At 34.7% G+C, this 27,338-nt stretch overlaps 18 protein-coding genes across 18 annotated transcripts; 10 read left to right on the forward strand and 8 right to left on the reverse strand.

Moving 5' to 3' along the window:
* Window positions 1–8: 8 nt before the first annotated feature.
* TpMuguga_03g00495 (uncharacterized protein) lies at window positions 9–2,034 on the forward strand (the record flags this gene model as incomplete). The annotated part of the gene is made up of 3 exons (XM_758430.2): window positions 71–203; window positions 260–329; window positions 478–2,034. 3 exons carry the CDS (start codon window positions 71–73, stop codon window positions 803–805), a joined length of 531 nt encoding a protein of 176 aa, XP_763523.1. The 3' UTR covers window positions 806–2,034.
* On the reverse strand, window positions 825–2,008 carry rsmF (NOL1/NOP2/sun family protein; the record flags this gene model as incomplete). The annotated part of the gene is made up of 1 exon (XM_758431.2): window positions 825–1,922. The coding sequence occupies one exon, from the start codon at window positions 1,920–1,922 to the stop codon at window positions 825–827; it is 1,098 nt and encodes a 365-aa protein (XP_763524.1).
* A 35-nt stretch (window positions 2,035–2,069) lies between the features above and the next one.
* TpMuguga_03g00497 (Vps51/Vps67 family protein) lies at window positions 2,070–4,931 on the forward strand. Its single transcript, XM_758432.2, has one exon. The coding sequence runs from the start codon at window positions 2,105–2,107 to the stop codon at window positions 4,910–4,912; it is 2,808 nt and encodes a 935-aa protein (XP_763525.1). The 5' UTR covers window positions 2,070–2,104; the 3' UTR covers window positions 4,913–4,931.
* Window positions 4,932–5,224: 293 nt separating this feature from the next.
* On the forward strand, window positions 5,225–7,483 carry TpMuguga_03g00498 (SVSP family protein). Its single transcript, XM_758433.2, has one exon. It carries the CDS (start codon window positions 5,610–5,612, stop codon window positions 7,221–7,223), a length of 1,614 nt encoding a protein of 537 aa, XP_763526.1. The 5' UTR covers window positions 5,225–5,609; the 3' UTR covers window positions 7,224–7,483.
* Window positions 7,484–8,375: 892 nt separating this feature from the next.
* On the forward strand, window positions 8,376–8,945 carry TpMuguga_03g00499 (putative integral membrane protein; the record flags this gene model as incomplete). The annotated part of the gene is made up of 1 exon (XM_758434.1): window positions 8,376–8,945. One exon carries the CDS (start codon window positions 8,376–8,378, stop codon window positions 8,943–8,945), a length of 570 nt encoding a protein of 189 aa, XP_763527.1.
* Window positions 8,946–9,062: 117 nt separating this feature from the next.
* On the reverse strand, window positions 9,063–10,401 carry rabggtb (Geranylgeranyl transferase type-2 subunit beta 2). The gene is made up of 6 exons (XM_061305712.1): window positions 10,093–10,401; window positions 9,929–10,012; window positions 9,849–9,898; window positions 9,572–9,816; window positions 9,435–9,515; window positions 9,063–9,405 (listed from the first exon to the last, which is right to left on the reverse strand). The coding sequence occupies exons 1-6, from the start codon at window positions 10,381–10,383 to the stop codon at window positions 9,152–9,154; spliced, it is 1,005 nt and encodes a 334-aa protein (XP_061161046.1). The 5' UTR covers window positions 10,384–10,401; the 3' UTR covers window positions 9,063–9,151.
* Window positions 10,402–10,456: 55 nt separating this feature from the next.
* Window positions 10,457–11,935, forward strand: TpMuguga_03g00501 (uncharacterized protein; the record flags this gene model as incomplete). Its single annotated transcript, XM_061305713.1, has 9 exons — window positions 10,457–10,586; window positions 10,622–10,677; window positions 10,725–10,840; window positions 10,870–11,032; window positions 11,062–11,112; window positions 11,143–11,528; window positions 11,559–11,620; window positions 11,652–11,881; window positions 11,914–11,935. Exons 1-9 carry the CDS (start codon window positions 10,536–10,538, stop codon window positions 11,933–11,935), a joined length of 1,137 nt encoding a protein of 378 aa, XP_061161047.1. The 5' UTR covers window positions 10,457–10,535.
* A 144-nt stretch (window positions 11,936–12,079) lies between these two features.
* Window positions 12,080–14,177, forward strand: der (ribosome-associated GTPase EngA; the record flags this gene model as incomplete). The annotated part of the gene is made up of 14 exons (XM_061305714.1): window positions 12,080–12,389; window positions 12,432–12,475; window positions 12,510–12,603; window positions 12,638–12,703; window positions 12,735–12,866; window positions 12,908–12,987; window positions 13,016–13,084; window positions 13,125–13,237; window positions 13,267–13,358; window positions 13,389–13,553; window positions 13,582–13,704; window positions 13,735–13,848; window positions 13,921–14,045; window positions 14,078–14,177. Exons 1-14 carry the CDS (start codon window positions 12,135–12,137, stop codon window positions 14,175–14,177), a joined length of 1,572 nt encoding a protein of 523 aa, XP_061161048.1. The 5' UTR covers window positions 12,080–12,134.
* Window positions 14,178–14,217: 40 nt separating this feature from the next.
* Window positions 14,218–14,796, reverse strand: DPH3 (Diphthamide biosynthesis protein 3). Its single transcript, XM_758438.2, has 2 exons — window positions 14,406–14,796; window positions 14,218–14,373 (listed from the first exon to the last, which is right to left on the reverse strand). The coding sequence occupies exons 1-2, from the start codon at window positions 14,611–14,613 to the stop codon at window positions 14,276–14,278; spliced, it is 306 nt and encodes a 101-aa protein (XP_763531.1). The 5' UTR covers window positions 14,614–14,796; the 3' UTR covers window positions 14,218–14,275.
* TpMuguga_03g00504 (putative integral membrane protein) lies at window positions 14,716–15,330 on the forward strand (the record flags this gene model as incomplete). Its single annotated transcript, XM_758439.1, has 1 exon — window positions 14,716–15,330. The coding sequence occupies one exon, from the start codon at window positions 14,716–14,718 to the stop codon at window positions 15,328–15,330; it is 615 nt and encodes a 204-aa protein (XP_763532.1).
* Window positions 15,331–15,362: 32 nt separating this feature from the next.
* Window positions 15,363–16,226, reverse strand: TpMuguga_03g00505 (ESCRT-II complex subunit family protein). Its single transcript, XM_758440.2, has 2 exons — window positions 16,156–16,226; window positions 15,363–16,121 (listed from the first exon to the last, which is right to left on the reverse strand). Exons 1-2 carry the CDS (start codon window positions 16,219–16,221, stop codon window positions 15,438–15,440), a joined length of 750 nt encoding a protein of 249 aa, XP_763533.1. The 5' UTR covers window positions 16,222–16,226; the 3' UTR covers window positions 15,363–15,437.
* Window positions 16,227–16,252: 26 nt separating this feature from the next.
* Window positions 16,253–17,378, forward strand: TpMuguga_03g00506 (DDRGK domain protein). The gene is made up of 6 exons (XM_758441.2): window positions 16,253–16,432; window positions 16,482–16,785; window positions 16,825–17,010; window positions 17,040–17,088; window positions 17,120–17,268; window positions 17,298–17,378. The coding sequence occupies exons 1-6, from the start codon at window positions 16,338–16,340 to the stop codon at window positions 17,331–17,333; spliced, it is 819 nt and encodes a 272-aa protein (XP_763534.1). The 5' UTR covers window positions 16,253–16,337; the 3' UTR covers window positions 17,334–17,378.
* Window positions 17,379–17,430: 52 nt separating this feature from the next.
* On the reverse strand, window positions 17,431–19,633 carry CCA1 (Poly A polymerase head domain protein). Its single transcript, XM_061305715.1, has 8 exons — window positions 19,069–19,633; window positions 18,471–19,036; window positions 18,118–18,397; window positions 17,987–18,068; window positions 17,844–17,955; window positions 17,748–17,784; window positions 17,627–17,721; window positions 17,431–17,592 (listed from the first exon to the last, which is right to left on the reverse strand). Exons 1-8 carry the CDS (start codon window positions 19,568–19,570, stop codon window positions 17,446–17,448), a joined length of 1,821 nt encoding a protein of 606 aa, XP_061161049.1. The 5' UTR covers window positions 19,571–19,633; the 3' UTR covers window positions 17,431–17,445.
* On the forward strand, window positions 19,505–20,366 carry TpMuguga_03g00508 (uncharacterized protein). The gene is made up of 4 exons (XM_758443.2): window positions 19,505–19,928; window positions 19,968–20,081; window positions 20,125–20,190; window positions 20,242–20,366. The coding sequence occupies exons 1-4, from the start codon at window positions 19,704–19,706 to the stop codon at window positions 20,341–20,343; spliced, it is 507 nt and encodes a 168-aa protein (XP_763536.2). The 5' UTR covers window positions 19,505–19,703; the 3' UTR covers window positions 20,344–20,366.
* A 106-nt stretch (window positions 20,367–20,472) lies between these two features.
* TpMuguga_03g00509 (uncharacterized protein) lies at window positions 20,473–21,209 on the forward strand. The gene is made up of 3 exons (XM_758444.2): window positions 20,473–20,558; window positions 20,597–20,661; window positions 20,699–21,209. The coding sequence occupies exons 1-3, from the start codon at window positions 20,552–20,554 to the stop codon at window positions 21,182–21,184; spliced, it is 558 nt and encodes a 185-aa protein (XP_763537.2). The 5' UTR covers window positions 20,473–20,551; the 3' UTR covers window positions 21,185–21,209.
* Window positions 21,210–21,252: 43 nt separating this feature from the next.
* Window positions 21,253–22,524, reverse strand: TpMuguga_03g00510 (DHHC palmitoyltransferase family protein). Its single transcript, XM_061305716.1, has 3 exons — window positions 21,454–22,524; window positions 21,339–21,424; window positions 21,253–21,309 (listed from the first exon to the last, which is right to left on the reverse strand). The coding sequence occupies exons 1-3, from the start codon at window positions 22,360–22,362 to the stop codon at window positions 21,267–21,269; spliced, it is 1,038 nt and encodes a 345-aa protein (XP_061161789.1). The 5' UTR covers window positions 22,363–22,524; the 3' UTR covers window positions 21,253–21,266.
* A 50-nt stretch (window positions 22,525–22,574) lies between these two features.
* On the reverse strand, window positions 22,575–25,813 carry PRKG1 (Protein kinase domain protein). The gene is made up of 9 exons (XM_061305717.1): window positions 24,137–25,813; window positions 24,005–24,107; window positions 23,810–23,974; window positions 23,540–23,715; window positions 23,297–23,435; window positions 23,139–23,267; window positions 22,967–23,106; window positions 22,734–22,811; window positions 22,575–22,701 (listed from the first exon to the last, which is right to left on the reverse strand). Exons 1-9 carry the CDS (start codon window positions 25,802–25,804, stop codon window positions 22,621–22,623), a joined length of 2,679 nt encoding a protein of 892 aa, XP_061161050.1. The 5' UTR covers window positions 25,805–25,813; the 3' UTR covers window positions 22,575–22,620.
* Window positions 25,814–26,029: 216 nt separating this feature from the next.
* Window positions 26,030–27,314, reverse strand: ACP5 (Tartrate-resistant acid phosphatase type 5; the record flags this gene model as incomplete). The annotated part of the gene is made up of 2 exons (XM_758447.1): window positions 26,030–26,730; window positions 26,801–27,314. The coding sequence occupies 2 exons, from the start codon at window positions 27,312–27,314 to the stop codon at window positions 26,030–26,032; spliced, it is 1,215 nt and encodes a 404-aa protein (XP_763540.1).
* Window positions 27,315–27,338: the final 24 nt, after the last annotated feature.

Here is a 27,338-nt window from a genome sequence, read left to right on the forward strand (position 1 = left end):
TTAGAGAGTGTAAAATGGGAATTTCCGGCTAATATTGAGTTAAAATGTTGAGAAATGGTAATAACTTCAGATGTGTAACATGAATCTCCCATTTATCTACTCGTTCATTACAACATCGACATTCTTCCACAACAACTTACAAATGCAGTTATCTGCTCGAAAACGCCCAAAAGACGATATTTTAGATAACTTAGATGTTAAAGGTACTTTAGAATTCATAGAATCTTTGTAGATTCTCTTTAAAAACATTAATGTGTAGGACTTCCGCTTTTTCGAATGAACCCTAAAACTACCATTAAAATCAATATCGAAGGCGATGAAAATATCAGGTAATTCACTCACACTTTATTACTCACATTAGTATTAACATTACTATTAACATTACTATTAACATTACTATTAACATTACTATTAACATTACTATTAACATATGTGAATATCATTTGTGAGAGTATTAGGTTGTATAATTTGTTTCAGAAATGAGTATGATGTATTGAGTAAAATGAATAAAGTGCTGGCGTTGCATAATGCTGATAAGGTATTGAATGAGAGGCCGACTAGGCATTATCCAAGGCACCATTACAAGCGGATGATAAAACAGAAGAAAGGGTTCCAAATGAGTCAGTCGAGGAGAGAGGCGTACTATGCCAAACATACTGAAATTCCAATAGCTGACGATATAACATTTTTAAGAGACAGACATATGAAGGGTATTATGGAAGCTGTTAATTGTTACGATTCGTGGCTAAACGCTGAGGAGGATAGGAAAAAGATATTACAAAGTTACTGTGAAAGTGAATATTAAATAAGTAAATTGGATCAGATTAAATAGTTTTAAACAATAGTGCGATGAAAAGTCCATCAGTTATTCCATTTAAGGGAACGAACCGAACAGCGGAAGGTGAATATCTGTTATCACAACCTGCAATAACGGGGTAGAAATAGTCTCTTGAGCACTTAAGTCTAAGGGTGCGGTCACAGGATTCAGCGGGCCAGGTTTCATGCCTTTCTCCATAGTTGTAAGAACAACAGAGACAGCTGTGGACGGGAAGAGGATGGAACTTGACATTTGGAAAGTTTTTAATTACATCGCAGAGCAAGTACTCGTTTTGCTCCTTGTCGAGAGAACACGTACTATACACTATAAAGCCTCCAGGCTTGAGTAATTTTATAGCCTGAGTTAACAGTTCTCGCTGGTTAGTTATTATCTTTGAAGCGTATTCTCGGTTCCAGCTATTTTCAAGCCATTTAATCCCCCAGAATCTAAGGGTTCTGATTACTGATCTCAGAGAGCCCTCGAGAGTGCATTCGGCGTCCAGGATTATCCGATCAAACTTCTCAAGCATAGATTCACCGTTGTATTCTGAAAACTCCTGAGAGTTGATATGCTTAAAGCTAACGTCTATTTTGTCCCTGTTAAATAATTCCTTCCTGAGCATTGCTTTGCAAAGCTCAATTCTTCGAATTGAGGAGTCTAAGCCTATAATATTCCACTTGGTATCACTATTTATCTTATCTGCACTGTCTATTGTGGCGAAGAGCTTTCCTCCAGGAGCGCAACACATGTCCAAAATCCAAGCCTCCTCAGAACCGGAAAGTTTTCTGAGTCGCAGGGAATCAACTACGGCAGCACTTGATGCGTCTATGCCATAACAACTGGATGGAATGTTCCCAATAGTATTGTAAACCTCGACATCCCGGATCCAGTTAACGATGCTATCATTGGGGAAATTACAGTCACCGACTTTCCGGTAATATCGGTATTTTCTACTGGATAAAATATCTGTAATCTCATTTTTATACTTTTCAACGTCAACACCTAGTTCCTTTAGCCAGGAATCTAGTTTATGAGAGAGCAAATCAGGGTTATACGGTAAAACCCTGTTCTCATAGTGGTTTTGAATATCAATTAAAGAATCCATAGCTGTAAATATTGTAAAATTTAATAAAAAAGTAAAAAATAGCACCAAGGAAAATAATTAAAGATAATTATAAAATTAATTTCTTTAAAAAAATCAGACATTCCTGATAACACATTTTATACGTTTTAATATATTTTCTTAGTAAATGTAAATTTTAAATTAAAAGAAATAAATGTAATTTGATGGATTTAGCATCCTCGTTTACACACAATGATTCTTCCCTTTCCCTGGAAACCTCAGATAAGTCTGTTTCAGAGCTCTTATCAGCCTATTATAACATTTCCGAGGATTTACCAGAATCTTCCTCCTTGGAAAATGATAAAAGTGAATATAAACTAAAAAGATCGGCTTCCATTTTAAATAAAGAATTTTTATCGCATTCCTTTGATGTTGAACATCACTTTGACCAAATACTCAGGAACAATTCCATCTCTGATACCATAGGATTACTCAGGAAATTGGAGAGGGAGATTCGGCAGTTAACAGCAGGGAAACAGCTCTTGATTTATGACAACTATGAGTGCCTTTTCTCGGCTCTTGACACTGTACACAATATAAATAAGGAGCTGGATCAGGTACAAAATAACCTTAAAACGCTAAACTCCTCCCAAGTAAAAGCTGCTTCAAAGGACATTACTTCGAGGTATGGGATTAGGGATAACTTTTTGCACATTTCCAACCTGTCTAAGGCGGGGAACGTGTTCATGTTCCTCTCGAATCTGTGTAACACACTTGTATCTTTCAATACCTCTAAAGGATTGTTTTACTCTTCCTCAGAGGAAACTTCTAATTTTGTAAAATATTCACCAAAAGATGTACTATACTTTTGTTCAACAGTGTACCAAGTTTTCAAGCAGTTTGACCAGAACTACAACTTTCTGTTTTCGAGTTATTATCCCATTCTCACAAATTTAATATCAAGCAATGTTACGTTAATGTTAAGTAATCAGGAGTCTTTATACTCTGATGCTTTGGTTGATACGTGTAAATTTCTACACAAACTCTCGTTTAACCAGCACCAGTTGTATGAATTTTACTTTTTTAAACTGTCATCGTTTCTGGAAAATAAGATAAGAAACCTCTTCATAAACTACTCCAATAGCGATTTCTCATATAATTCGCTGTGTAATGACGTGTTTGAATCTCTGTTCCTGGTTTACGACTCAGTTTCAAATGAAAATTTTAAGGCTTTTTTAAACTCGCTGGATCTCACTGGTGAAAGAGGGAACTTATGTTTTTACTGTTTTGACAATTTGGAAGTGCAATATGAATATAATTCTAAGAGTAAGCTTTTCTCATCATTTAAATTAAGTTCAAATAGTTGTTCATGCTGTACAGAGGATTTGTTGGTTCAATTCCTGATGCACTACACTCACACCTCTTTCTTCCCACTAACTTATTCTATCACAAGTTATAAATATAACCTTAAGACTAGAGACGTCACTTCAGGATTAACTGTGCTTTTTGAAAGGCTCACTCAACTGAAAATTTCAGATAATTACCAACTTTTGTTTTTGGAACACTGTACTACCTGGCTGATGGTCCTCTCATTGTTGTATGTCCAGCATTTATTTTTTAAGCTCTATGAGTCTATAATATCCAAACTGGTTTCATTCCTAAATGGATCATACACTTCAGATTTTAACTATGTCTTAACCTCGTTTGAAAAGTTGGTGGAAGAGCTCAGAGATGTATCACACTTTGCAAAAGATTTGAGCGTGTTTTTGAAAAACGGATTTGAACAGGTTTTCAACTCTCTTGTTTTTGTATACTTTTGTGGAATCAAGTACATTTGTTACTTGGTATTCGTAAACATAGTTAAACTGAGATTTAAGTCTGGTGAAACCCAACTCTACTCAACGTCTAACCTTATGACTCTGAGATCATGTGATGAGAAGAACAAAAATAGTTTAATTGACCATTTTTTAACGGAATCAGGACGAAATTTGGATTTAAATGTGGATAACGATTTTAACCTTTTTTCAGTGATTGAGTTCATGGACAGGAATGTAAAGTTACATTTTAAGAATTTTAAGTTTGATTCTAACAATAAACTTTACATGAAAAATTTACTCCTGTTCCTGCTTAAGTTTGAGGAACTGTTTCAAAGTCTACTCACAGTTTTGGAAAGGAACTTTAACGAGTCACATAAGATGCTCACAACTAATAGCTTAGTCCTGAGTATAAATCCAAAGACTAACAGTGAGTTTAACCATGTCAAGTGTAAGTTCCGGGAACATTTTATAAAAAATACAAATAATCTGTTTTTTAATACAATTTTCGACGATTTGTTCATTGATGAACATTTACCCCTTTTGAACGTTTTATTACTTTCACACAAATACGCCAATGAAAGTAAAGCGTACTTTCCACTTAAAAATTACACAAGTGGGTTTTCAGAAACATTTGAAGGCAAATTTACGAATTCTGACTATAAACTGAGAGATGATTGTTTTAGCAAAAATCACTTTGAGAGGTTTAACATAAGCATAACTGAGATGACAAATAATGTAATTTCACATATAATGTTCGATTACATATATCAAGCGCTCAAGATCTTGAGGTTTGTTCTGGAGAATTTGATGCTTGGAAATGATGTGGTTGACGAGTCGATAAAGGATTTTACAATACTTTTATCAGAAGTTTTACAGGACGTTAATGTTTTAACAATTTCTCATACACCAGAAACAGCTAATTTAAACAAAGATTTAGACAAGGTTATCAACACATTTCTCAATAATTCAGACTTTTCAATCCTGTCAAATGTGTACAAATTCAAGTTTAACGCCTCGAGAGATATGTGTCTGAAACTGTTCACACTCCACATAGTTCAAGCACTATACCAGTACAAAACTGAGTACCTGATTGACAAGAATAACCTGATAAAGTTCTACGAGGACCTGAAGCGGCAAATTCTGATCATTTTCAAGAAGAATTTGGATCTATTTATAATGCAGTCAGTATGGGAAAAGGTTTTAAATTTAACATAACTAATGTGTAAAGATTCTATTCTTTAAGTTACATAATTAGATAAATCAACGTAAACAGTGAGATTTAATCATAATTGACTAAAATAATTAATTTTGGTTAAAAAATTTATCAATGTGTGCATGAAAAAAATGTAAAAAATTTGTATAGTGTGTTAGAATATGGAAAATTTTGTAACACAAGGGATTTTCTAGAGTATTTTTAACGATTAATAAAATTTATTTATGGTTATTTATATTTAAAAGAAAATATTTTAGAGTTAATAGGGTAAGCAGCACTTAAAAAAATAAATACAAAAAACCCAAAATTTAGAAATAAATCACAAAAATAGAAAGAATTTAACAGCTTTAAGTGTGTTATTATATGTTGATAATATAAAGTTAATAAATTCGGGAGATCTGGAAAGATATTTTATAGATCCATACACCTAGCGATTTGGTACATTATCATTTAAATAACAAGAAAAACCAGCCGTTCGACTAAATTTTTTTAATTTTAATTAAACCCATAATTAAAATTAACCTTTTTGAGAAAATTGAAGCTTTCAATAGATAAAATATAATAAATAACAAACACTATTGAACGCTGTTAAATCAGCTAGAATTATTGATACAGGAATTTTAAACATTATTTTTTAATAAATATAAAGCCTACGAATGGTAAAATTCGATAATTCTGCCGGGATTGGCCATTCATATAATGAATGGATCTTTAGCACACAAATGTATATTAATATTAATCATCCAATGTGTATATTGCGCTGATAAACCAAATGATCACATTCGAGGTGCGAATGGAGGACAAGCAAACGAATCTGGTGCCGAAGATGATGGTAGTGAGGACAACTTTAATGTGGCAGATGTGACGGGTCCACCAATATTTATGGGAGGTGCTCCAGGTTATTCACCTGCTTATCCACAACCTCCTGTATTTCCTCAGCCAATTCCCGCAGGACAACTAGTTTCTTTTCCTCCGAGTCAAGTAAATTTAGTAGGACAACAACAGGTTTATCCCGGAATTCCATATCAACATATTCCCATACCACCTTCGAGTCAACCACAATTACATCCACAGCCTCAATTACACCCTCAATTACACCCTCAATTACAACCTCAATTACAACCTCAGTTACAACCTCAAATTCAACAAGTTATTCCGCCTGGTTATGTACAAGTACAACTCATTCAGCCAGGATATGGAATTGGCTATCAGCCTCAGGCTCAAATTATAGGTTCTGTTACACCTGTAACGCCTTTCATATATCAACCTGTTCCCGTAGCTTATCCAGTGGCATTTCAACCAACTCCAGCATATGTAGTGACTGGACCAATTCCCGGTACTCAACCTACAGTTCCTGTTCAACAATTTCAACATTATCAACCTGTACAACCACAAGCTGGACCTGGTTTCCAAGATCAACCTGGACAACTTAGCGATTCTAGTGGAGTTGTCGGCGATGTTGATGATAAATCTCAACAAACTAGCGAGGCTGAAGGTGAGGGTGGAGCTGTAGGAGGTGAGCCCAAACAACCAAAGGCTGAGGATGAAATTGATTATGAAAGTTATGATCTGATAGTGAAAGATTTGGAATCGTTAGACATTGAGGATGAGACTAAAAAGCCGAGCCCAAAAGTACCTGAATCAGGAATCAAACCGCATCCTTATGGACAATTTGTACCTGGATTTTTGTCTCACAAATACCCATCAATTACTCTCTATGGAATGAATGGTAAAAATGAACTGGTTCAACTGGGTACTCACCACCACAACGTGGTATCAGACACTGATTATATTGTTAAAGTTCGTTTAAAAATCCCTATTTGTAAATTAGTTTCTGACGGCAGAACAGTATGGGATCATCGACCAGGTTTGCCACAACATAAGTTTTTTTGTTATTTCAAATATGAGTCAAGGTTCTCCTTTTATTCGGAAAAATTAGTAGAGTCGTGTATGATGGATAAAGGCTTATGGATTTGTACGTTCAAGGAAGTCCCAGGAATAAAATTCTACAAACAAAATGCACAAAACGAATTAGTTGAAATTGGTCTTGCGGAGATGCTTATAGATTACAACGGGATTTTAGAAGTTAGATTTAATATTGATCCGAGTGTAGACTGCGTGCTGGTTAGATTTAATGAAGAGACGCTTTGGGAAAAGATGCCTAATATGGTTTTAAGAGGATTGACTTATATCGACGACAATTCGATGATGCTTTACATTTGTCAAAGAGAATATTGGCTTAGAAAAGTTCGTGGCGATTGGGTTTTGAAAAGACTCCCAAGACAAACTAAGGGTAGGAGGAATATGAAATGAGACGAAACTCATTCAACCGGCGTTAAATAGGTAAATAGGATTAAATTAAGGATAAATAGACAAAATTAGTATTTTAAAAGCTAAATGAGTGTTTTTTATTTTCAAAAATAATCAAAACAAGTATTTAAAAAAGACAGGAAGAGCACAGGTCTAGAGGTGACTATAATCAGAGAATTTATCAACACATAAACAATTGACCAATTTTTGATGTAATATAATTTGTAAAGTGAAGGAACGAGATATAATATTCTATGAACTGATATACACTATACATTTTTATACACTTGATGACACCTGTACACAACGCTCCCCATCTATGATTAAAATCAGCAATAACAAACCGTGTTAACTATTCCAAGGTTCTCTCATATTATATTATAGCATTGGTATGCCGATTTTCTGTAATATATAGTGAATTTATCTGAGGATAAGACTGGTTCATATACTAGGGCATCAAAGTTGACAGGTATTTCCAAACTATTTAAGGTGACCCGATAGCTCATCTGATGAAGTAATAAATTATTGATACACCTCTCCCCTTTGGTTATAACTTAATACTACACACAATTGTGGCGTTAGAGGTATAAACAACGGAATGACGTTGTATCTGTACACCTGGTTCCAAAACAGCGTAGACAAGAAGCTGAAGCCTGTTTGGCCCTTCTCAGGCATAAATCTGTTCATTTGAAGCCCAATGAATAGGGTAATTTAGTGTAATAGACACACACTTGGACCCCTGAGGGATTTCGGGGAATTTTGAACTAATTTTAAATGTAGTTTATATCACATTATAGTATACATTGTTATCCAATTCGAAGTCAAATTGGTGAATAAAATTCCATATGGATAAGGACAAATTAGTGAAAATGGAAAAAAATGGGTTGGGTGTGTTATTCGCAAAATAATGTTGAAAAAATTCGTTTAAAATGTAAAACTGGTTGTGAACAATTTAATTTGGTGTCCTAGATAATTTTTAATAGATAATATGTATACAGGATGGGCGGAGAAGGTACGATTAGTGAGAAAGAAGAACGACCTGATGGTGGGGTAAAATAATACATAATCCCCATTCTTACGGAATGGGAATGGGTCCGTAGATTCACACTTTATAAACATCGTGTACCACATTGCTAAGAGGAGCTTTGTATATACATGAAGTCATTAGTGTTTTTTGTAGTGGCAGCAGCCACAGTGCTTGCCGTCCCCGTTCCAGTCGTCTTTGACAAAGAGTTATTATTAGGCAAGGACACCAGATTTGCCGCAGTTCACCACGTAGCTACTAAAGGTGTAGAAGTTGGAGTTACTGCTCCAGCAGCTAGCTTCCTCTTCTTGGTCCCTAAACTCGGTGTTGAATTCGGAGATTTCAAATCAAAGCACGGCTTGAGACATCTTGAATTCTTAGTCTTGGGTGCCGATGAGCATTTGACTCACTTACTCGGTGTTTCTGACTGCAAGGGCTGGTTCGTTGTTGTAATGGGTGTCTGGACCAAGGCCGCTGGTTTGACCCACAAGGTCTTCGGTGGACTTAAGGATACAGCAGGTGGTTTCAAACTTCACCACTTGGCTGATTTGGATGCTGGAGCTGATTTTGTCAAGACACACGCAGTTTCTGACTTCTTGAAGGCCAGCGTACACGGAACAGCAGTTGATGCATTCCAGAACAAACTCCCATCACATCCATTTACCCACAAGCTTCTTGCTAAGTTCGCAAACTTGCTATGAAATAATTTTTAAAATTTGATTTTCCATTACAATAATTGTCAGACAAACTTAAAAAAATTGTGATAACCACAATCAGTAATGTGATAGATAAATTCATACATTCATAACTAGTGTACATTTTACTCATTACATTTATTTCTGTTCCACTTGCATGTTAAGGGCTCGTGCTCTAAGGGTTGGTTCAGTGTAGTAAACTTGTGATTACACTACGAATCGGTTGTGTTTAATAGTTTGAAACGTTTTAATCTTTCAACTGTTTCCAATGTTGTTGCATAGACTGGGTGGATTTGGGTCAAATTGTACCTTTGGGAATCAATCAGAGAAATGCCACAGAGAGCAAAAAAGGTATGACAAACATCACCCATATAACCTGGAAAATAAGCAATTCCACCGTCAGACTGACTTTGGGACTCGATTATGAATTCCACCAACTGATCGTGATTTACCCAGTCAAGACGACCTACTCAGAAATAAAACTCTTTATAGTACCTATGTTACATAAAACTGATAAAATCCACCAAGAATAACATATATCAGATTTCTTCTCTGGTCTGCCATTTAACCCACCATCTACTCAATATAGTTAATTATACAGTATTATATAGTTTATTTGGTATAGTATTAACCTGTAGTTTGTCTTTCAGAGAGCCAGAAGCCCAGTTTGTCTGAGTCAATAAGGGAAAGTAAATCAAGTTCTGCAAGAGCTCCAATACAGCAGAAACAAGCAGCTGCATGGGATTCGTTCATGGGCTGCCAGGCGAACCCGCCATCGAAGTTTCTGCAGGATAAAATAAAGTCAACTGCTTTCCTTAAATCGATATTATTCAGACCTGCAAGTAGAGAAAGACACACTAAGGCGCTGTATGAATTTCTGAACGTATTTTAAAGGAAAAAGAAACGCACCTACAGTCAGACTCCCCGTATTTGTCGGACGAAAAACTTCCATCTTTATTCTGAAAACATATTACAGTAAGAAATTCTACCTGAAGAGTTGAAATAAATTTAATAATATCGTTCCGGTTTATAAAATCCAGCCTGTTAATAAGAGCCAATGTCAAGATAGCGTACTAAACGTAAAAAATTAAAACAAAAATGAAAAATCATAAATATAAAATATACTAATAAGATGTGTAATAAATTTTCATACATGTGTTGCGATAAGATTAGAAGGATGTTTAGGGCCGAATCCAAAAGCACCGTCATCATTTTTTGAAAGGGATAAAAATTTGATGGACATGGATTCCAATGTTTCCTTTGTTTTAGGATGAACAATGGAATTTGGAGGTCCTTTTAATAAAGAAATTGCTGTAAGGGACCAGTATAATCCGCCCAGTTTAATTGGCTCAAAGGCGAATCCTTCTATTGAAACTCTATCATCCAAACTGTTCAAAAGGAAATTATAAATCTTTTCAAGATCTAGTTTTCCTTTTCCTCCCATAAAAATAATAAAAACAAAATGTTTGCAAGTAATTTAACTAGTTAAACCACACATAAATACTGTGAAGAATTCTATTAATAATTATTAATTAGTTCTTATTTTTTCTCGTTTATTCATCATTTAATATTTACTTATTTTAATTTAAGTTTCTCATGGAAGAACATTTATCTTCACTTGGAAAACTTTTATCGGATTATGGAAGCGTACGTTGTATATACACATTTCAACTTCTTTTCAGGCTAACGTGCCGTTTGTTTCTTCTAAGCTTAATTTGTCAGTTGAAGAATCTAAAGAGTAATTTAATCCATAATAAAACACATAGATTCTAATTTAAATCTTAGGCTTTTTAAACAATATGTCTCAAAGAATGAAGACTATTCCATTTTATATACTGTACAATACAATACTGATGAAGATAATATTAACTTGTCTATCGTATCCGGAGAAGAATTACAAGGTATGTGCTCCTCAGTTTATAATTCTCAGAACTGTCCTCCAAGTACCCAAACTTACAATCTTCTGTATACGGTGTCTCAAGTTGCACCGAAAACTTACAAGACGCATACAAGAACATGTTTTTTACCTTTTTGGAACTCTCTAAGGAGGAAATGCTTAGATGCCAAGATACAAATGAGTTATATATTCCGGGGTATTTAATAAAACATTTATGGAGTGTAGGTTTGTAAATTTAAGAGTAAGTAATATTAAAGTGAGGGATTTCGGGAAAAGGTTTGGTTTAAAATCTAATATCATATTTAGTATTCTATCTCAACCTAGTGTCAAAGTCCAAGAAGTGAAGAAGGAGCCAGTTAAAGTCCAAGAAGTGAAGAGGGAACCCGTTAAAGTATCCAAAGCAGAACATGTTAAGACTGAGTTGGACCAGTATAAGATGGATTCAGAATCTAGAAAACCTAAGAAACATGAAGAGCAGAAGGAAGATGTGTCATTATTTAAGTCTGACTCTTTTGATGAACCTATTGAAGTGGAAGATTCTGACACTAGTCCGGAATCTAGAGAAAAGAAACGAAAGGAAGCAGTATCTGATAAAGAGGATAAGGCCCAACTTGAACATAAAAGACCTAGGCTAAAAAGGAAAACTAAGAATGAGACTGATACAAAAGTGGAGCAAAAAATAACTATATATGGTATTTTTATGGCAATTGTAATATATTTAGAACCTAAAATTGAGCTGGTAAAGAAATCAGAATCACCAAAAACTACCAAAGTTATGGAAAAGGTATTGTTTACCTAGTATATTTAAAATTTAGGTCTGTAAGAAGAGCAGTTATATAGAAAACGGATACTTCGTAGTGGAAGAATCTGAGGACTTTGTTGAAGTTGTTAAGGAAACTAAGCAAACCGCTGAGAAACAGAGCTCCTCTGTTAATAGTTCAAGACCAAATACAACTGATGACGGTGTTAAAAAGAGTTTAAATGGGAAATATGGATTCACAAACAAGAGTTTAGAACCCAAAAAATTAAATCAAGTTTCAATCATGTTGGTTTAACCTTTTCGTAATTCATGTTTAGGTCATTCTTTAAAAAACAGTAAACTAATTTTAAAATGATGGAATCTATTTTAAATTTGTAAAATTTATCGGGAAATTGAATTATTTCGTTACACATCACTTTTATTAATCTATTATTAATATCATATGTGGTGTGGTTTATTTCTCTTTTATAAATACGTATTAATATTTTAATGTATAGTATGAAAATTATTTTAATGAAGTGATTCTTAAAATGTGTAAATGAACCTTTTCCTTATTTTGGTTAATTTTGTCGTTTCGAACTTTTCAGAAGAATTTAGACTAATTTCCCCTAACAATGTTGATAAATATTATAGAAAACACACGATTTGGTTAGAAAAGGATCCTGACTTGAGCCATAATACAACAACGGCTCAAATAGATCCTGAAAACTTGAAAGTTAAAAACAGGATCGTGTCAATTGTTGGAAGACCGAACGTAGGGAAATCTTCCATATTCAATCGCATCACAAAACTTGTAATTTACTTAAATACTAAAATGTGTCAATGTTTTCTTTAGTTTCATTACGGAAGTGTAGTAAATGACGCCCCTGGAACCACAAGGTTTGTTCTTCCTGAACTTAAATTTCATTTTAAGGGACCGTCAGTACTCAATTGCTGACTGGAACGGGAAATACTTTCGAATAATAGATACTGGAGGTTATGATGATGACCAACTTTACTCTGATGAAGTAATTTATCTTTAATTTCTAAATTAGTTCTTAGATTAAATCTCAAATTAATACTGCTATCAAGGAGTCATCTAAAATTATCTTTGTTGTGGATGCTTTGGTATTTTTATTTATAATGTATTGATCGTTAGGAAGGACTTACTTCAATGGACTATGAAATTAGAGACTATCTCTTTAAGCATACCAAGAAAAGAAGAGATTTGGAAATACTTCTCTGTGTCAACAAGGCAGAATCATATAGAAGAGGAGACATACTGGCCCAAGTAACACACTAATATTATTTGTAAATAATATGGATTATTAGGAATTTTGGAAATTAGGACTCGGAACCCCGTACCCAGTGAGTGCTTTGCATGGGACAGGACTTGCAGAATTACTAGACAAGTATTGTGTTTTGAGTTAAAATTTTTAGGTGCGTTGAGGACTTTGAGACGGGAGAAATCGTTGAAGACTCACAAATTGTCGTTGCCTTTATAGGAAGGTATAAATTTCTTAGATTTATCCATTAAACTTTATTTCAGACCTAACAGCGGTAAATCATCATTGATCAATAAGCTGATCGGTGAAAACAGGTGTATAGTTTCACCTGATGAAGGCACTACACAGGACTCAACAAAGGTGTTTGTGACTTATGGTAAGGTAAACAGTGAATTAAAGTTTTAGGAGGTGAAAAAATGTCATTTGTCGATACCGCTGGCATGAAACTACTGACCAAGGACAGAAGGAGTTATTTGTCTCAAAAAAGTTCATTAAAGGTAATTTATTTCCATATTAAGTTTTTTTAGTCAATAAGAGCCAGTGACGTTTGTATTTTGGTGATAGACTCATCTTGGGGAATTTCCAAAAACGATGTAAAAATGGCTGAGGAGATAAAAGATGAAAACAAAGCCGCAATAATAGTGTGCAACAAGTGGGACTTGGTCGACAAAACACCTTCAATTTTTGACAATGTAACTCTAACAGATACAATATTTTTAGGTTGTTGGATATGTTCGAGAGAAGTTGTATTGGCTGGACTATGCAGATGTTCTAATTACCTCCGCAAAATCAGGGCAAAAGGTCCAGAATATCTTTGAATCTATTCAGAAAACATATAAACAGGTACTTTCAGATTAATAAATCCACCTTCAGTACTGTTCAAATCTGCCTACAAATCTGGTCAATAAAGTTTTGAAGGACGCCACGTTCAACAGGAGACTACCTGTTACTCATGGGAGAAGACTTAACATCTACTATGCCACTCAGGTATTCTTTTAACGTATTTTAAGAATGAACCAATAATAATATTGCCAATTTGATGGTTATAATAAAAATTAGGTCCATTCTAAACCGCCTGGATTTACCGTTTTCTGTAACGATTCTGAATTAATGACTGATGACTATAAGGAATACTTGGAGAAATACATGAGAAACGCATTTGGTCTAACTGGAACACCAATTCAGTAAGTGAATCTTTATTTTCACTAATTTTTAGGATATATCCCAGGTCCAGAAGAAGAAAGGATGTTGTGGATGACCTTCAAACTCCCGCTATTAGCAGATCTAACAAGAAAAACGACCTTCTAATACTCTAATAGTATTTAATATAGTAACCACTTGGTTAAATATGTAAAATAAATTACTGGAATAAAATTAAATAAAAATTAGTATGGTACAGTATTGCTTGGGAGTTTTAAACGGTCTTCATGTTTACAAATTGGTCCAAATCACCAGGTTTCAAATCAATTCTAATTCTAAGGGAACAGCTTGGACATTCTGAGATGAGATTACCTAAAGTAATTATTAAATTTAATCAAATTTACCCTTCAAAAGGTCTTCTAAAGCAATTTCAAAGAGGTCTCCACAGGGACAAAGGTAATAAAAAGTTTCAGTTTCTGGATCGTAGTCGCATTCACTGAGTTTCACAACTTCGTAAACCAGCTGGTCTGTAAATTTCCCGAAGTTTCCATCACTTTCAACTTCCAATGAGTAATCAAGGGAATTGATGGAATTTAAAATAGTAGAACTCATTTAAAAAAAGTTAATTCACGAATTATTATATCAAGTATATTTAATTTGTTCCGAGAATGATGGGGGGATGTTACTTTAGTAGGATAATTTAAGCATTTGGAAATGATCATACACATTAGAGCATATTCAGGATTATTCCTAATATTTTTAAATAATTTATTCGTAGAATCTTATTTTTTACCCAATAATTCATACTCTTTTATTAACACATTTGGTCATAAGTATTTCGAGGCTCCAACTCATAGTTTTAAAACTAAACATATCGCAAAAGACCTTTTATCAAGGTTTAAAAATAAAAGTCTTCAAGTGAGGTTACACGAAGATAGTAATAATGTGTTTACAAATGAATTGGAAGATAGGTATACAAATCCTCCTGGATTTAACTTACCCGATCAAACACCAAGAAACGTTATCGCAAGATACATGTCCTTAAAGGACGCTCTGATATCAAATTCCGCAACGTTGATCATGTTGTCCATATATTTGATAAGGATATTCAGGACCTTAGTTATCGCAAGAACTTTTCTGGACACACTGATTCAAATTAACCCCTATTTACCTCCATTTAACTTCATTTACGACACAACTAACTTCTATCTTAAGTTCTGTGACTCCTTTCCTAAGTTTTTTGGGGTTAATCTTCTATCTGAGATTCCCTGGTTCATCCTGTCTGCCCTTGAACGGTACTTATTTTCACTACTGGGTCAGGAACCCTAATATTTTATCAATTTTATACATTCCACATAGTATACTTATTGTATTATATTGAACAGTTTAACATTAAAAGTGGAAGTTTATCTAAAAATAAAAGTGTAGAAGTTATATTACAAGAGCTGAAGTCCGACATTTTTATTATTTAGTGAATCGAGAGGGACTGAGTCATTGAATGAAAGTGTTAGTTTATTATTTACACATAAATAGGAGAGGATGAAGGCGAGGTTTTCCTCTGGAAACTTGTTAAAGTCTTTGTTACACTCTCTCTTACTGTAGAAGATGTGATAAACAGTCTCGATGTCTCTGGTTGTACATTGCGATTTAATGCATTCAAGAACTGAGTTTGCCATTTCTGTGAGAGGATATGGAAACACTCCGAAATTAAACTTAGACTTGAGCAAAAGGTTGCGTTTTTTCTTCAGAGACTCGATTTCGTCACCTTCAACTTTGTTATCCTTGGAATTAAGTGCCTTTGTGTAGTCTTGGTGAATTTGATATAGAGTGCTTCCTTTGTGACTCTTCTTTAAAAAAAGGGCTCCCCAAATAGAAACATTGTTCTTCTTGCAAAAGAACTGAATAGGGTGTAAGTAAAAGGCGTACTGCTTTTCAACAAGATATCCCAGAATCAAAGCCAGAAATGAGACGTCGACGTTCCTCAAAATCTCTTCGTTTTTAAAAGGAGGAAAGTTAACACTTGCAGTTCCCAGTTTATGAAGGCTGTAATTGGCCGTAACTTCGTCGTTTATTATCTTGTGCCATATTTCAAGCTGCTTGGAGAGTGTCAAGTTGTTGATCTGAAAAATTATTTATAGTTAGTATTTTTCTAACTTGTTCCGTATAGAGTGGAGGGAAATTTTTAAACTTTTCATGTGTATTAAAATCTACTGAGTCCATCAACAATTATTATATTTAGGGAAGATTCCATGACCAGCATACACAACCCCCATGAGCAGTTTATTAAACAATTATTTTCAATAATGTCGTGTAAATTATTTAGTTTTCTTTAATAAATGGCTGAAGATACGACTCCTTCCGTATCTCCAGTCGCTACAGCAGTCGTTCTCTCCCTATTTACCATCATATTTCTTTTATTATACTTCTTCAAGTAATTCCACTATTTTTTCACCAAAGTTCATTGTATTTATAATGTGTAGGTTTAGATCTAAGCCGATATTCCCAGAGCCTGAGGAAGGAGGCTCAGTTTCATCTCATCGACCGAATATTGTAACACTGGATGAAACAAATGAAGGTGTGACCAACGAGGACGGCGAGGACGAGGATAAACCCAAAAAGATGCTAACTGCCAAACAGAGGAAGCGTCAAGAAATAAAAGAGGAGAGAAGGCGGCTGAAAGCGCTGGAAGATGAAGAACGTGAGGAGAGAAGGAAACTGCTTGCCAAGAAGCAGGAGCAGATAGAGGCAAAAAGACTTGAAAGGGAAACCTTGATGGAGGAGCAGGTATTATCATCAATGTTATACTTAATAATAATGGATTAGGAAAGAAAGAAACGAGAGGAAGAGGAGAGGGCCTACCAGGAGCTTGCCGCTACCTTCGTTGTAGAGAGTAAAGGAACAATTTCTGAAACGAACCAGTACACAGTTGACGACTTTATCAATTACATCGTTTCAAAAAAATTATCCAACGTTGAAGAGTTGTCAGCTCGGTTCTCTCTGAAAGCTAGTGTAAGTTTTTAAAAATATTTATTTTTTAGGAGGTTATTAAGCGTATTCAGGAACTAGAAGACCAGAATAAGCTTTTTGGTAAATTTTAATATGTAAATTTTATTTTCAGGCCTACTGGATGACCAGGGCCGATACATTTACATCACTGATGATGAATCTGAAGCAGTAATAGCCTACTTAAAGTCAAAGGGTAAATTACATAAGCAGAGAGATTTACTTTCCTTCTTCAACTCGACGATTTCCCTAGAGTCAAAGCCTGTAAGCTTTAAATTCATAAATTTCTACAGGACTCAAATGTCGTGGATTTAGAGGACGAAGAATAGCAATTGTACAATATTAATAACCTGTAATATATTGTTATTATTTTATTATAAATATAAACATTGTTATAAACATTGTTCAAGACAATATAATCAAATATATATTTTAAAATGATTAGAGGAAATTGCTAAAGTGAGATTTCAGCTTATCCTTCAATTCGTCCTTGTTTATATTCTCATTTTTAAGTCGCTCGGTAACTTGAAATTCCAAAGCTTTCTTGAATTCTGGCCCAGAAGTTATTTTAGGTAAAAGGTCCATCAACTAAAATACATTTAATGAAATATATAACTCAAACCTCTTGGCCTGTGATTGGAGCTTTAAAGTTATAAGCTTCAGTTATCCTAAGGTCATTAGCAAGTGGAACCAGTTCATTATACACTTTATAGTCTACTAAAATATTAAATGAAATCAAATACCTTTATCCAATTCAGCTAAGCATAATAACAATGATTCCTAAAGAATTTTTATTACCAAAAGTGAAAATATGTATATAGGTTTCAGATAGAAATTACCTTCCATAGGGGACCTATTGACCTAATTACTGAGCCTAGAGAAACTCGATCCACTTTAGAATCATCCAGGAACTTTGCAAAGGTAACAGAGCCTTGAGAAATAGTGTGAGATCTGAAAATTTTTTAAAGGGTTACAAAAGAACCTGGAGGAATATTGATTTGAAAGTTTTAAAAGTTCCTTGACCAAATATTCAGCAACTGACATTTTCCCAATAGGAGGAAGCTCTAACAATTTTTGAATAACAATATTGAAAACTAATATATTTAATTTTACCTCGGGTTGGTGTCACAAGTGCTGACAAGTATAAGCATTTGTAATCAATTTCTGGAAACTTTGACTTCTTTAACCTTTCCATTAGTGAACATGATTTGGTGAGCATGTCGTCAGTAATTTGCCTCTTCATACGCTTCTTTTCCTCTTCATCATAGTCGTATGGAGGCACATTAAGAAGGACGTGTAAGATTTTGAATTTATACATTAAGTTAAATGCCTCTGAAACATCACTTTTCAGTAAAATATTTTCGATTTCCTGAGATATTCTTGGTCTAGTAACCTATAACCATGTGAAACCCTTCAAATAAATATTATTAATTTGTAAAATAATGAATATTTCTAGTATTTAATACCTTTTGAGATAGTGCCTTTAAAACCTGTTCATTTATGGAATCTGTAAGTTTTTCGTCTAGTTCAAAGTTAAAACGTGAGCTAAATCTAACTGCCCTAATTAGTCTAAGAGGGTCGTCCATGAATGTTTCAAAGGGTGATGAACATGTTCTAATTATGCCATTTTTCAAGTCTTCAAGACCAGTTCCCGTAAAGTCCTCAATAAAATTCTTAGAAATGTTGTAAAACAGAGAATTAACTGTAAAGTCACGCCTCATAGCATCTTCTAGTGGAGTTCCAATTTTCATATCAGGAATCCTAGTATTTGAGGAATAATCTTCAGTTCTAAGATTAACAAAGTCTACATCAAACCCCAACAGGTTCATTGTTGCGGTTTCAAGGTGTTTAGACTGTTCAGGACACCTTTTTACCACTCCAACAGTCCTAGAAAAGCCGTATTTATCCTTTGTAAAATTATTCAAATATTCACAAAACTTAATTCCTGTCATTTTTGGTATTGCAATATCAATGTCCTTGTTATTCTTATCAAGGAGTTTATCTCTAACCCAGCCTCCAACGACTCTAAGATCTGAAACAGAATTTAAGAAGGAATTAGGTTACCCATTTGCAAATCGTAAAAGTCTACGCATTCGTTAAGTAAGTTGAAAAGTCTATTCTCTGATTCCGTGATTTTAAACTTGGCTCTTCCAGATTTATCTGTGTAGTTGCGATAAACATCCAAATCTAACGAAACTGTCGTGTCGGTCATGTTGACATCTACATTTGATAGTTTAAGGAATTTATTATAGTTGTTGGTGTAATGAGTTCCAGATGTAAATATGGGACGGAACAAGGGTCTCAATTTACTTTCTCTGAAAGCGTAAACCGGCAAAATGAAATTTTTTGATTTAAATTGAAACACATTAACAAAATTACTGATTTCTAGCTTATTTAAACTATTTTTGATGTTGTTGAAAATGATATTACTCATTTCATGATTAGTTATTTTACAGAAGTCCCACTTAACATAAGATTTCACAGTTAAGGAGTCAAAAATTAATAGTATATAAAAAATTAATCCGATACATTTTGAAAAGTTGATTAAAAGAACATTTTTATGCATAGAAGATTATTGAGTTAACCTATACAGCACATAATTTAGTTATTTAATAGTGTGAAAAATACAAAGAATTAATTATAAAAACTGAATTTTAATTATTTGTTGACAAATATAATTTCTGTAATATAAATAATTAATGGATGTTAGTGATAAAAAGTATCTATTGAGATTCCCGCCATTTAGATCGCAGGGTTGGTTAGAGGAAAATCGGACCTTGAAAGCTGTAGAACCGAGTTTGTGTGATGTTTCAATTCAGCCTAAGGGACTTTTAAACTATTCTCATGTTAAAGCTTACGAAATAAAGGCTAATTCTGTCAGAAAGGAAATTAGAAACGCTTTGTTCAGACAAGCTCTTTTCAAGGTATTTTATTATATTCATATTAAAATTAAATATCATTAGATACAAAATATTGAGGTAATATCGTATAAAGACTGCAAAAACGACAGGCTACTGATTGACATTTCTAAAACTGAGAAACCGTTCCAATTTTTCGGATTTTTAAAAAATAAAACGGTAATTTTTATAACTTTTAAACAATTTTAAAACATTTTTTCAGGATAATTCGTTGTTATCTGAAGAAATATGGACTGTGGATAGGTGTGGAGCTCCTCAAAAATACAGGGTAATTTTTAACACATTTAAATTAAAAAATGTTAATAATTGTATTAATTAGGTTAGATTTTTTAAAGAAGGACCTGATGGGTTTAAATGTAAAGTATATGTCACCTCTTTTTCGAATTTTTTAAACTTTGTAAAATATTACCTTTCTTTGTAGAATATAATATTTTTAAAAAATTTACATATATATGTTTGTTCGGTCCAGACTTGTATAAACGTAGTTTTATTTTTTTCATCACTGGGTAAATTACCAATATAATAACACCCCAGTGGTCTGGGTACCATTATTGTAACTTATTATTTTGCTTTTGTACAGACCACTATTAATTGTTTTAATTTTTATTTAATTAAATATAACTTTGAAAATGGCAAGTATGTTTTTCTTTAATTTTTTTTATTTTTATTTTTAGGATTTCTTAAAAAATTATTGACCAATAAGACTGATGAGGAGGGCGATTCCTTTACTTCTGCTCATGTAAGTTAATGGTTTACCGTTTTAACTCATTATTTAGCTTGGGGAGGAGAACAACTTTTATTACAATGAGGAATTGAGGCAATGGGTAGTTCGCGGCGAAGAGGAGAGGGTTAGGGAAACCCTTAATAGCACCCCTCCTCCAGTGGTGGGAACGGAGCCTAATTGCGATCCTTCCGTTCCTCCCACCTCTCAAACTAACGCTAATGGCTTGGATGGAACTCAAGTCCCTGTTCGTCAAACGCACCTGGTCTCCCATCCGACTTCGACTCATTTGTCTAGACGTGTTGTGAGATCCTCTCAGCTCTACACGAATATTCCTGGCATGAACGTCGTTGAGACAAGGCCGGCTTCAGGGCCATTTCTCAACATGCCTCAGTCACCACAATCGCAATTCGTTCCTTCCAAGGAAGATTTCGACCCGTCTCTCGTGAATGATGCATACGCCGACCTCATGAAAAGGTCTACTTCAACTTCCACGTCCACGTCCAGAAATCATAAGCCAGAGGATGAACAGAAACAGTAAAATTTAATGTAAATCCATATACCAATTTCTCACTAGTTCTATTTGTGTATATACTTTTACTATAATTACAAGTTGTTAATTTTTAAACACTTTCCTTTGTTTCCTTCTGCTTGTTTTTGAGCCGCCTAAAACTAATGCTGTGGGTCTAAATTACCTCTTTTTTATTATTATATAGTCGAAACAACGAGTTTGCCTAGGCCCTTCTTCCGCATCTTGTACTTCAGAGGATTTCCCATTGTCCTAAAATTCGTTTAAAAGCTGAAACTCACCAGTTGTTCCATCCTTCTTATATAGTACTGATAAGTTGTCTGGCCGGTGTAAATAAGGAAAAGATGAAACACAAAAAGGTATAACAGAAATAGAAAGGGAATCAGGTTAAAAAGCCCTGATCCTAGTAACACCGCCTTAAAGTATTTATTTGAAATATTGAGAACCAGTGCTCGAAACTTTTCATGTGCCAGGGCAATGTCTTTGAATGAGAATACGATATAAAAAGTTAAAACGTAGTTATATGTCAAAAACACCAGGGCGAAAAGCAACAAAAGGATAAAATACAAATAGTTTACCGATCCGATGCAGTTATTGACCCAAACACAGTGGTGGTCAAACTTCGTAATACATTTGTTACATACATTACAGTGCTTACTACTGGGGTCTACATACTCACATACGTTACAGTGAGACATTTCCATTTGCATATTAGAAGGTTGTGTTCCATTCTGAGGGTTTGCTAGGGGACTTGTGGAATCAGTTGATTTGGATTCCGTGTCCTTTACTTCATTTAGTGAACCGAAATTGGGATTTAATGACTCTGTTTTCTCATTTGAGTCCGTTTGCGTTTTAGAAAAATACTTCAAGAACTTACCTATTTTATTCTTATACTCAGTTTTAGGATATATAACCGATGAGGCGTTGGGATCCACTGGGTCAATCAGTGATACGATAGTGTAAAAAACTACCACCAGCAGTAAAAGAAGAGACGAAATAACGTAGAATAGTGTATTATTGAAAACCGATATGGGCAGCACTACGTAGTAGTGGATGAAAGAGATTATGAAGGTAACGAATATGCTCAGAAATTGGTAAATGTGTAGGGGGAGTGAACAGCCCGTTTTCCTGTGAAACTTTGACGTATTTCTCTCATGAACCACATCTTTAAAAACTAAAATTGTCTTCATCTTATCGGTTTCGTCTAATTTAGTCTATTTGTGACCATTACCACATGATTCTTTCATGTGTATGACGGACACAGCTGAAAAGTGGCAGTTAACAAAAAATTAAACTCCAAACTCAAAATTTTAAAATGAACAAACTCGCAAACGTTAAAATTTAGAATTATACATTGAAACGAATAAATTCTGTGTAAATGTTCTGTATAAATGAGCACTATATTGAAATGACAAATGAGTTGAGTTTACTTAAAATAATTTACATTTTTAAAAATCCTGCTCCCAGTCATCTGAGCTTACGTCGGAATCTAAATCTTGTTCCGAAATCTTCGGCTGTTCGTCGTCAAACTAATACATGTGTTAAAGCTTACAAAACAAACCTCTTCGTTATAGTTTTCCTCTTCTGGAATCAACGGCGGTTTCAAACCTCTACACGCCAACGAGTCCCAATCGAAATCCTATCCAATTATTACCAAACAATTAATATACAAGATTTATTTATCACCATATAACTATACTAATAATGTACTAATTATGTACCAATAATATACTTAACTATATAAGAATAACCCATCACATAACTGTAATAACTGTAATTGTTGTATAATGATACTCTGAAGTATGGATGTTCTTTGATATCTTTGAATCCGTTTATGGAGTTTCCTATTCTAAGTTCTGTTTTTCTACAAAGTAGTCTCTTGATCAGGTTTATTCCATCCTGATCTCTCAAGAAATCTGGAAACTTCAGCTCATCTAAATTATTTTTACTCAATTTAGTGACTTACCATGTAAGACTTTCTTGAACACGTCAAACTGGTCTACAGCATCATCTCCAAATGGAAGTGGTCCGCATATAAATTCGTATAGGCATACTCCAATACTCCAAATATCAGCCATGCAGTTATATCCCTTGCCTAATACATTGTGAACAGGTAGAAGATACCCATTATAACTTCAGGTGCCATGTACTGTGGCGTTCCAATCACCGTAAACGTTCTTCCCTCTATTTTTTTAGCAGAGCCAAAGTCAATCAGCTTAATATACCCCTGATGATCCAACATCACATTCTCAGGCTTCAAATCCTAATCATTATCATAATAAGAGAGTTTATTACTGAGTTATACGCACTATTTAAACTTGGAAATTATGTAAAATTGATGTAATTACGTAGAACAATGAGAATTACCCTGTATATAATTTGGCGTTCATGTAAGTATTCTAGTGCCAGTATGATTGATCCTAGGTAAAACTGTGCTTGCGGCTTTTTCAACAACTCAAGCTTCCTTAAGGCGTCAAACAGTTCTCCCCCAGTTACAAGTTCAGTAAGAAAATATATATTTTCTTCATCCTTAAACGTTTTTACTAATCAGTAATTAAAATGCAAGGTGTGTGTATAATTGTGTATAATTGTGTAACTAGTAAATAATTGTATAAGTGTGTAGTTAATGAGTGATACCAAGTTGTATGATGAATGGATGATCATTTTGGGCCATAATTTCCTTCTCCATTTTAATATTTTTTTGTTGTTTGTTATAGACAATGAGCTTTTTACTAACACATTTGAGTGCAAATCTAAGTTGGCTCGGCTGGTGAACTACCAAGTTTACGGTTCCAAAGGTGCCTGAAGAAATTGTATTACTGAGTTTAATACCTTTTCCTATTTGTCTAACTGTATGTAAATCGTCAAATAAGACTTTAGTATCCTGAACACGGATTCTGTTCTCTAGATGTGACAACATAGGATCCTCGACAATCTAAACAAATGGTAGATAAAGTGAGTTACCTTGAGGAATACAGATTTTTCCACCACCCAAAGGTCCGAGTTTGCTGAAGAGCATACCACTGATGCTGTTCTGGGCTCATCGTACAAAAGCGCTCTTTCTCCAAAGTAATCATTCTTGCCCAGTGTTCTTAAGCGTGTTCCAGACTTTATTATGTCTACGTCTCCCTTACTTATAATGTAAAAACTATCTCCAACTTCACCTTCTCTTATTATATATTCGCCCTTTTTGTACCTTTTACTCTTGAATTTTTTTATGAGCATATCAAGGTGGGCTTCTGACAAGTATCTGAAGATATACATCTTCTTTATTACAGACAATTTATTGTTATAATCAAGCTTCTCGTCAATCAAATCAGTGCCTAAAATCTCCTGAATTGCGTGCTTAGTTAGGAGTGCTAATTTACAGCTCCCTTCCGCTCTTTTATCGTTAATGATACACTTGACTGTGTGGGCAAAGGGTATTTCAGGTGATAACACGTATTCTTCCCCGAAAGAGTCTCCTCTCTCCATTATCCCAATCTCGTTATCCTCATACAGGATTTGAACTGATCCCTCCAGGAGTATGAAGAATCTGATCCCCTTGATCTTCTCTTCTCTATGTAAAATCACGTCGCCTGGTTTAAAGTCTCGCACACTTGCAGATTCTATCAGTTTAGCCAATTGATCTGGTGTGAACTGTCTAAACACTGTTGAGTTTTGTAAATATTCCATCATCACGTTTCTGAACAAAACGTTATCCAGATTACCTAAGACTTTGTTTAAAATCTCACGGCCTAGTGAAACACAGACCGTGTCCTCTGTTGCAACTATGGTTGCACTCCTCGGTTCATCATAGAGCAAAGCTCTTTCTCCGAAATATTGACCATTTGTTAGTGTTCTCACCTTTTCGTCATTTATTAAAACGTCTGCTTTTCCCTCCTTTATTATGTACAGAACATCACCAAAATCTCCCTGGGTTACAATCCTGTCTCCTGGTACGAATTTGGATTCCACAAATGCGTTGGTTACCATGTTTTTCTGGTTCTCTGTCAACATTTCAAAAATCTTCACTGAGTCCAAAAATGACCTATTTTGGGAATAAACTTCCATGGAAATGTTCTTTAGGGTTTCCCTGAACACAGTGCGGTTTACTCCCCAAAGAGAGCCCAGCGTATCACTCGAGGCCTTTACATTTTCAGTTACTCCTCTTACCTTTACTGTTGCTGTTCGCGGTGTGTCATTTATCAGGGAAATTTCTCCAAAAGCTGTTCCTCGTTCCATGGTGTTTACAAGCTTCCCATCAATGTACACATCAAAGATACCCTCATTGATAACGAAGAAATATGAGCCGTTTGTGCCTTGTTCCGTAACTTTTGAGCCTACTGAGAAGACGTAGTAGGACATTGAGTCCACAAAAGCCGACATTTCGAGATCATTCAGGGCAGAGAAGATTACATTGTTTGCGAGTGACTTTTTTATGAAGGATTTGTCAGATTCGCTCTTTTCGCGCTTTACAAGATGCTTCACAATTTCCGTATCCTCGTACGATTCTGATTCATTGGCTTTTTTTATAAATTTAGATCTCTGTTTCCTGATGGTAGGATTTTTGTCCTTGCTCATGGACCTATTGGCGAATGTGTTGGCCAGATTTTTGAAACTAGCCGTCAATTCATCAATTTTATTTGACATTGGTTTATTTTAGCATTTTAGACGAATGTATATTTTAAAAATCTTCCAAACACATCACAACTTACCTCATCAGGAAACCACATAATAGATGCCAATATTTCACAAATAATAGAAGATTATCCCTTTAAATTTATAAAAATTGTAAAATTTTTATTATATAAAATTATCTATCTCAAATACATACACTATTGAAAATATTTAGACAAATTTAAAGGGGATTCGTTCTCAGGCCTTTGACATTGTGGTTCCGGCTGTTAGCAACAAGTGAAGGCCTAAAATAATAAGCCCAATTGTACCGACAATTTTAGTGAATGCATCAGAGTATGACACTCCTTCCAAGTCTCCCAGTGGGTGAAACGTTACTTCCGGTAGTTTATTGATTAATTTAAGCTCGCTTCCATGTTGTCTTTGTTTCCTATTCTTTTTAGGCTGAACGTGTGTGTACAACACTTCCCCTGTGTTTCCATTTACAAATTTAGTTGTAAATCCCTCCGCGTTAAGCTCGTGTAGGCAAAATCCCGGCGCTTCTGTGTAGAACTTCGAGTGAGGTGATTTTATAACTGATTTTCTTCCCTTGTTTCCACTTGATCCGCAAACTACCAGTGCTGTTCCTTCGTAGTCCAACAATTCCATATCCTGGTCATACCCAGCCACATAAGCATCAACCTGAGCCTGCTTCAAAAGAGGTAAAAGTTTATAGGAGAGGAAAGTGTCTCCCTTTGATTTTCCAGATGAGAGAACTGGCTTATCTCCCACGACTACAATGTAATCAACCACTTTTGGTGCAATTTCAAGCGTCTTTTTGAGCTCGTTCCATGCCTCGTTTGACACATCCTTATAAGGAAACTGATTAGACAACACCCAAGTATCCACAAACACAAATGCTACACTCAGGTCTTTATGACCACTCTTCAACAGTGACACAGCTACATTAATATTAGTCTTATATTGAAAGTTTATATTTATATAGAGTATATAAATAATAGTTAGACGTACAAGCGTTTGTTGAAAAGGTAGTGAAAAAATGATACCACCAGTTTGGCATTATGAGCCTGGGGTTATGACTCGAGTTATTTGAGTCACTTTTGTAATCTACACTTGAAAGATCCTTTGGCAAATGACCGTTTAGGTAAAACTGGTGATATCGCTCATACTGGGCGTTATAGTCCCCTAACCAGTCTTCTGAACCCAGAACCGTAAACATTGGCAAGTCCATAAGCCCAGAATCATCATTATAAACCGATTCAAAGAATTTTTTCCACTTTTCGTCATTTAGTCCGTTCACGCCGTTATCGAAGTTGAACCCTGGTGACAGCAGGTACGTAACCCGTTCGTTTTTTACGTACTCTTTTAGTTTTTCAGCCACCAATTTCTGGGTTTTACTTCCCGTTCCCCAATTTCCCAGCGAAGCGAAGCGCAAACTTGCATTTACCGATGATGAAAAGATGAATATGAGCAAGGGGAGGGAATATAACATAAAGTATCGGATACTTATTATTTTCAGCTTCATTTGCTACACATTATATAAAATAAT

This window comes from Theileria parva, assembly GCF_000165365.1.
Source record: "Theileria parva strain Muguga chromosome 3 map unlocalized ctg_530, whole genome shotgun sequence".
NCBI classification, from domain to species: Eukaryota; Apicomplexa; class Aconoidasida; order Piroplasmida; family Theileriidae; genus Theileria; species Theileria parva.

Coding starts and splice junctions, on each gene's coding strand:
- TpMuguga_03g00497 (XM_758432.2), top strand. CDS start 2,105: ATGGATTTAGCATCCTCGTTTACACACAATGATTCTTCCCTTTCCCTG.
- TpMuguga_03g00498 (XM_758433.2), top strand. CDS start 5,610: ATGAATGGATCTTTAGCACACAAATGTATATTAATATTAATCATCCAA.
- rabggtb (XM_061305712.1), bottom strand. CDS start 10,383: ATGGGAGGAAAAGGAAAACTAGATCTTGAAAAGATTTATAATTTCCTT. Junction 9,899..9,928: donor AATTTATTTCAACTCTTCAG/GTAGAATTTCTT, acceptor ATATGTTTTCAG/AATAAAGATGGAAGTTTTTC. Junction 9,406..9,434: donor ATCAGTTTTATGTAACATAG/GTACTATAAAGA, acceptor ATTTCTGAGTAG/GTCGTCTTGACTGGGTAAAT.
- DPH3 (XM_758438.2), bottom strand. CDS start 14,613: ATGAGTTCTACTATTTTAAATTCCATCAATTCCCTTGATTACTCATTG. Junction 14,374..14,405: donor TTTAGAAGACCTTTTGAAGG/GTAAATTTGATT, acceptor TAATTACTTTAG/GTAATCTCATCTCAGAATGT.
- TpMuguga_03g00505 (XM_758440.2), bottom strand. CDS start 16,221: ATGGACTCAGTAGATTTTAATACACATGAAAAGTTTAAAAATTTCCCT. Junction 16,122..16,155: donor CTCCACTCTATACGGAACAA/GTTAGAAAAATA, acceptor ATAATTTTTCAG/ATCAACAACTTGACACTCTC.
- TpMuguga_03g00506 (XM_758441.2), top strand. CDS start 16,338: ATGGCTGAAGATACGACTCCTTCCGTATCTCCAGTCGCTACAGCAGTC. Junction 16,433..16,481: donor CTTTTATTATACTTCTTCAA/GTAATTCCACTA, acceptor TATAATGTGTAG/GTTTAGATCTAAGCCGATAT. Junction 16,786..16,824: donor AAACCTTGATGGAGGAGCAG/GTATTATCATCA, acceptor ATAATGGATTAG/GAAAGAAAGAAACGAGAGGA.
- CCA1 (XM_061305715.1), bottom strand. CDS start 19,570: ATGCATAAAAATGTTCTTTTAATCAACTTTTCAAAATGTATCGGATTA. Junction 17,956..17,986: donor TCAAATCAATATTCCTCCAG/GTTCTTTTGTAA, acceptor AAAAATTTTCAG/ATCTCACACTATTTCTCAAG. Junction 17,593..17,626: donor CTCCAATCACAGGCCAAGAG/GTTTGAGTTATA, acceptor AATGTATTTTAG/TTGATGGACCTTTTACCTAA.
- TpMuguga_03g00508 (XM_758443.2), top strand. CDS start 19,704: ATGGATGTTAGTGATAAAAAGTATCTATTGAGATTCCCGCCATTTAGA. Junction 19,929..19,967: donor TCAGACAAGCTCTTTTCAAG/GTATTTTATTAT, acceptor AAATATCATTAG/ATACAAAATATTGAGGTAAT. Junction 20,082..20,124: donor GATTTTTAAAAAATAAAACG/GTAATTTTTATA, acceptor ACATTTTTTCAG/GATAATTCGTTGTTATCTGA.
- TpMuguga_03g00509 (XM_758444.2), top strand. Junction 20,662..20,698: donor ATTCCTTTACTTCTGCTCAT/GTAAGTTAATGG, acceptor CTCATTATTTAG/CTTGGGGAGGAGAACAACTT.
- TpMuguga_03g00510 (XM_061305716.1), bottom strand. CDS start 22,362: ATGAAGACAATTTTAGTTTTTAAAGATGTGGTTCATGAGAGAAATACG. Junction 21,425..21,453: donor TAAGAAGGATGGAACAACTG/GTGAGTTTCAGC, acceptor AACGAATTTTAG/GACAATGGGAAATCCTCTGA. Junction 21,310..21,338: donor TATATAATAATAAAAAAGAG/GTAATTTAGACC, acceptor CATTAGTTTTAG/GCGGCTCAAAAACAAGCAGA.
- PRKG1 (XM_061305717.1), bottom strand. CDS start 25,804: ATGTCAAATAAAATTGATGAATTGACGGCTAGTTTCAAAAATCTGGCC. Junction 23,716..23,809: donor TCCATTCATCATACAACTTG/GTATCACTCATT, acceptor ATTACTGATTAG/TAAAAACGTTTAAGGATGAA. Junction 22,702..22,733: donor AGGAAAACTATAACGAAGAG/GTTTGTTTTGTA, acceptor CACATGTATTAG/TTTGACGACGAACAGCCGAA.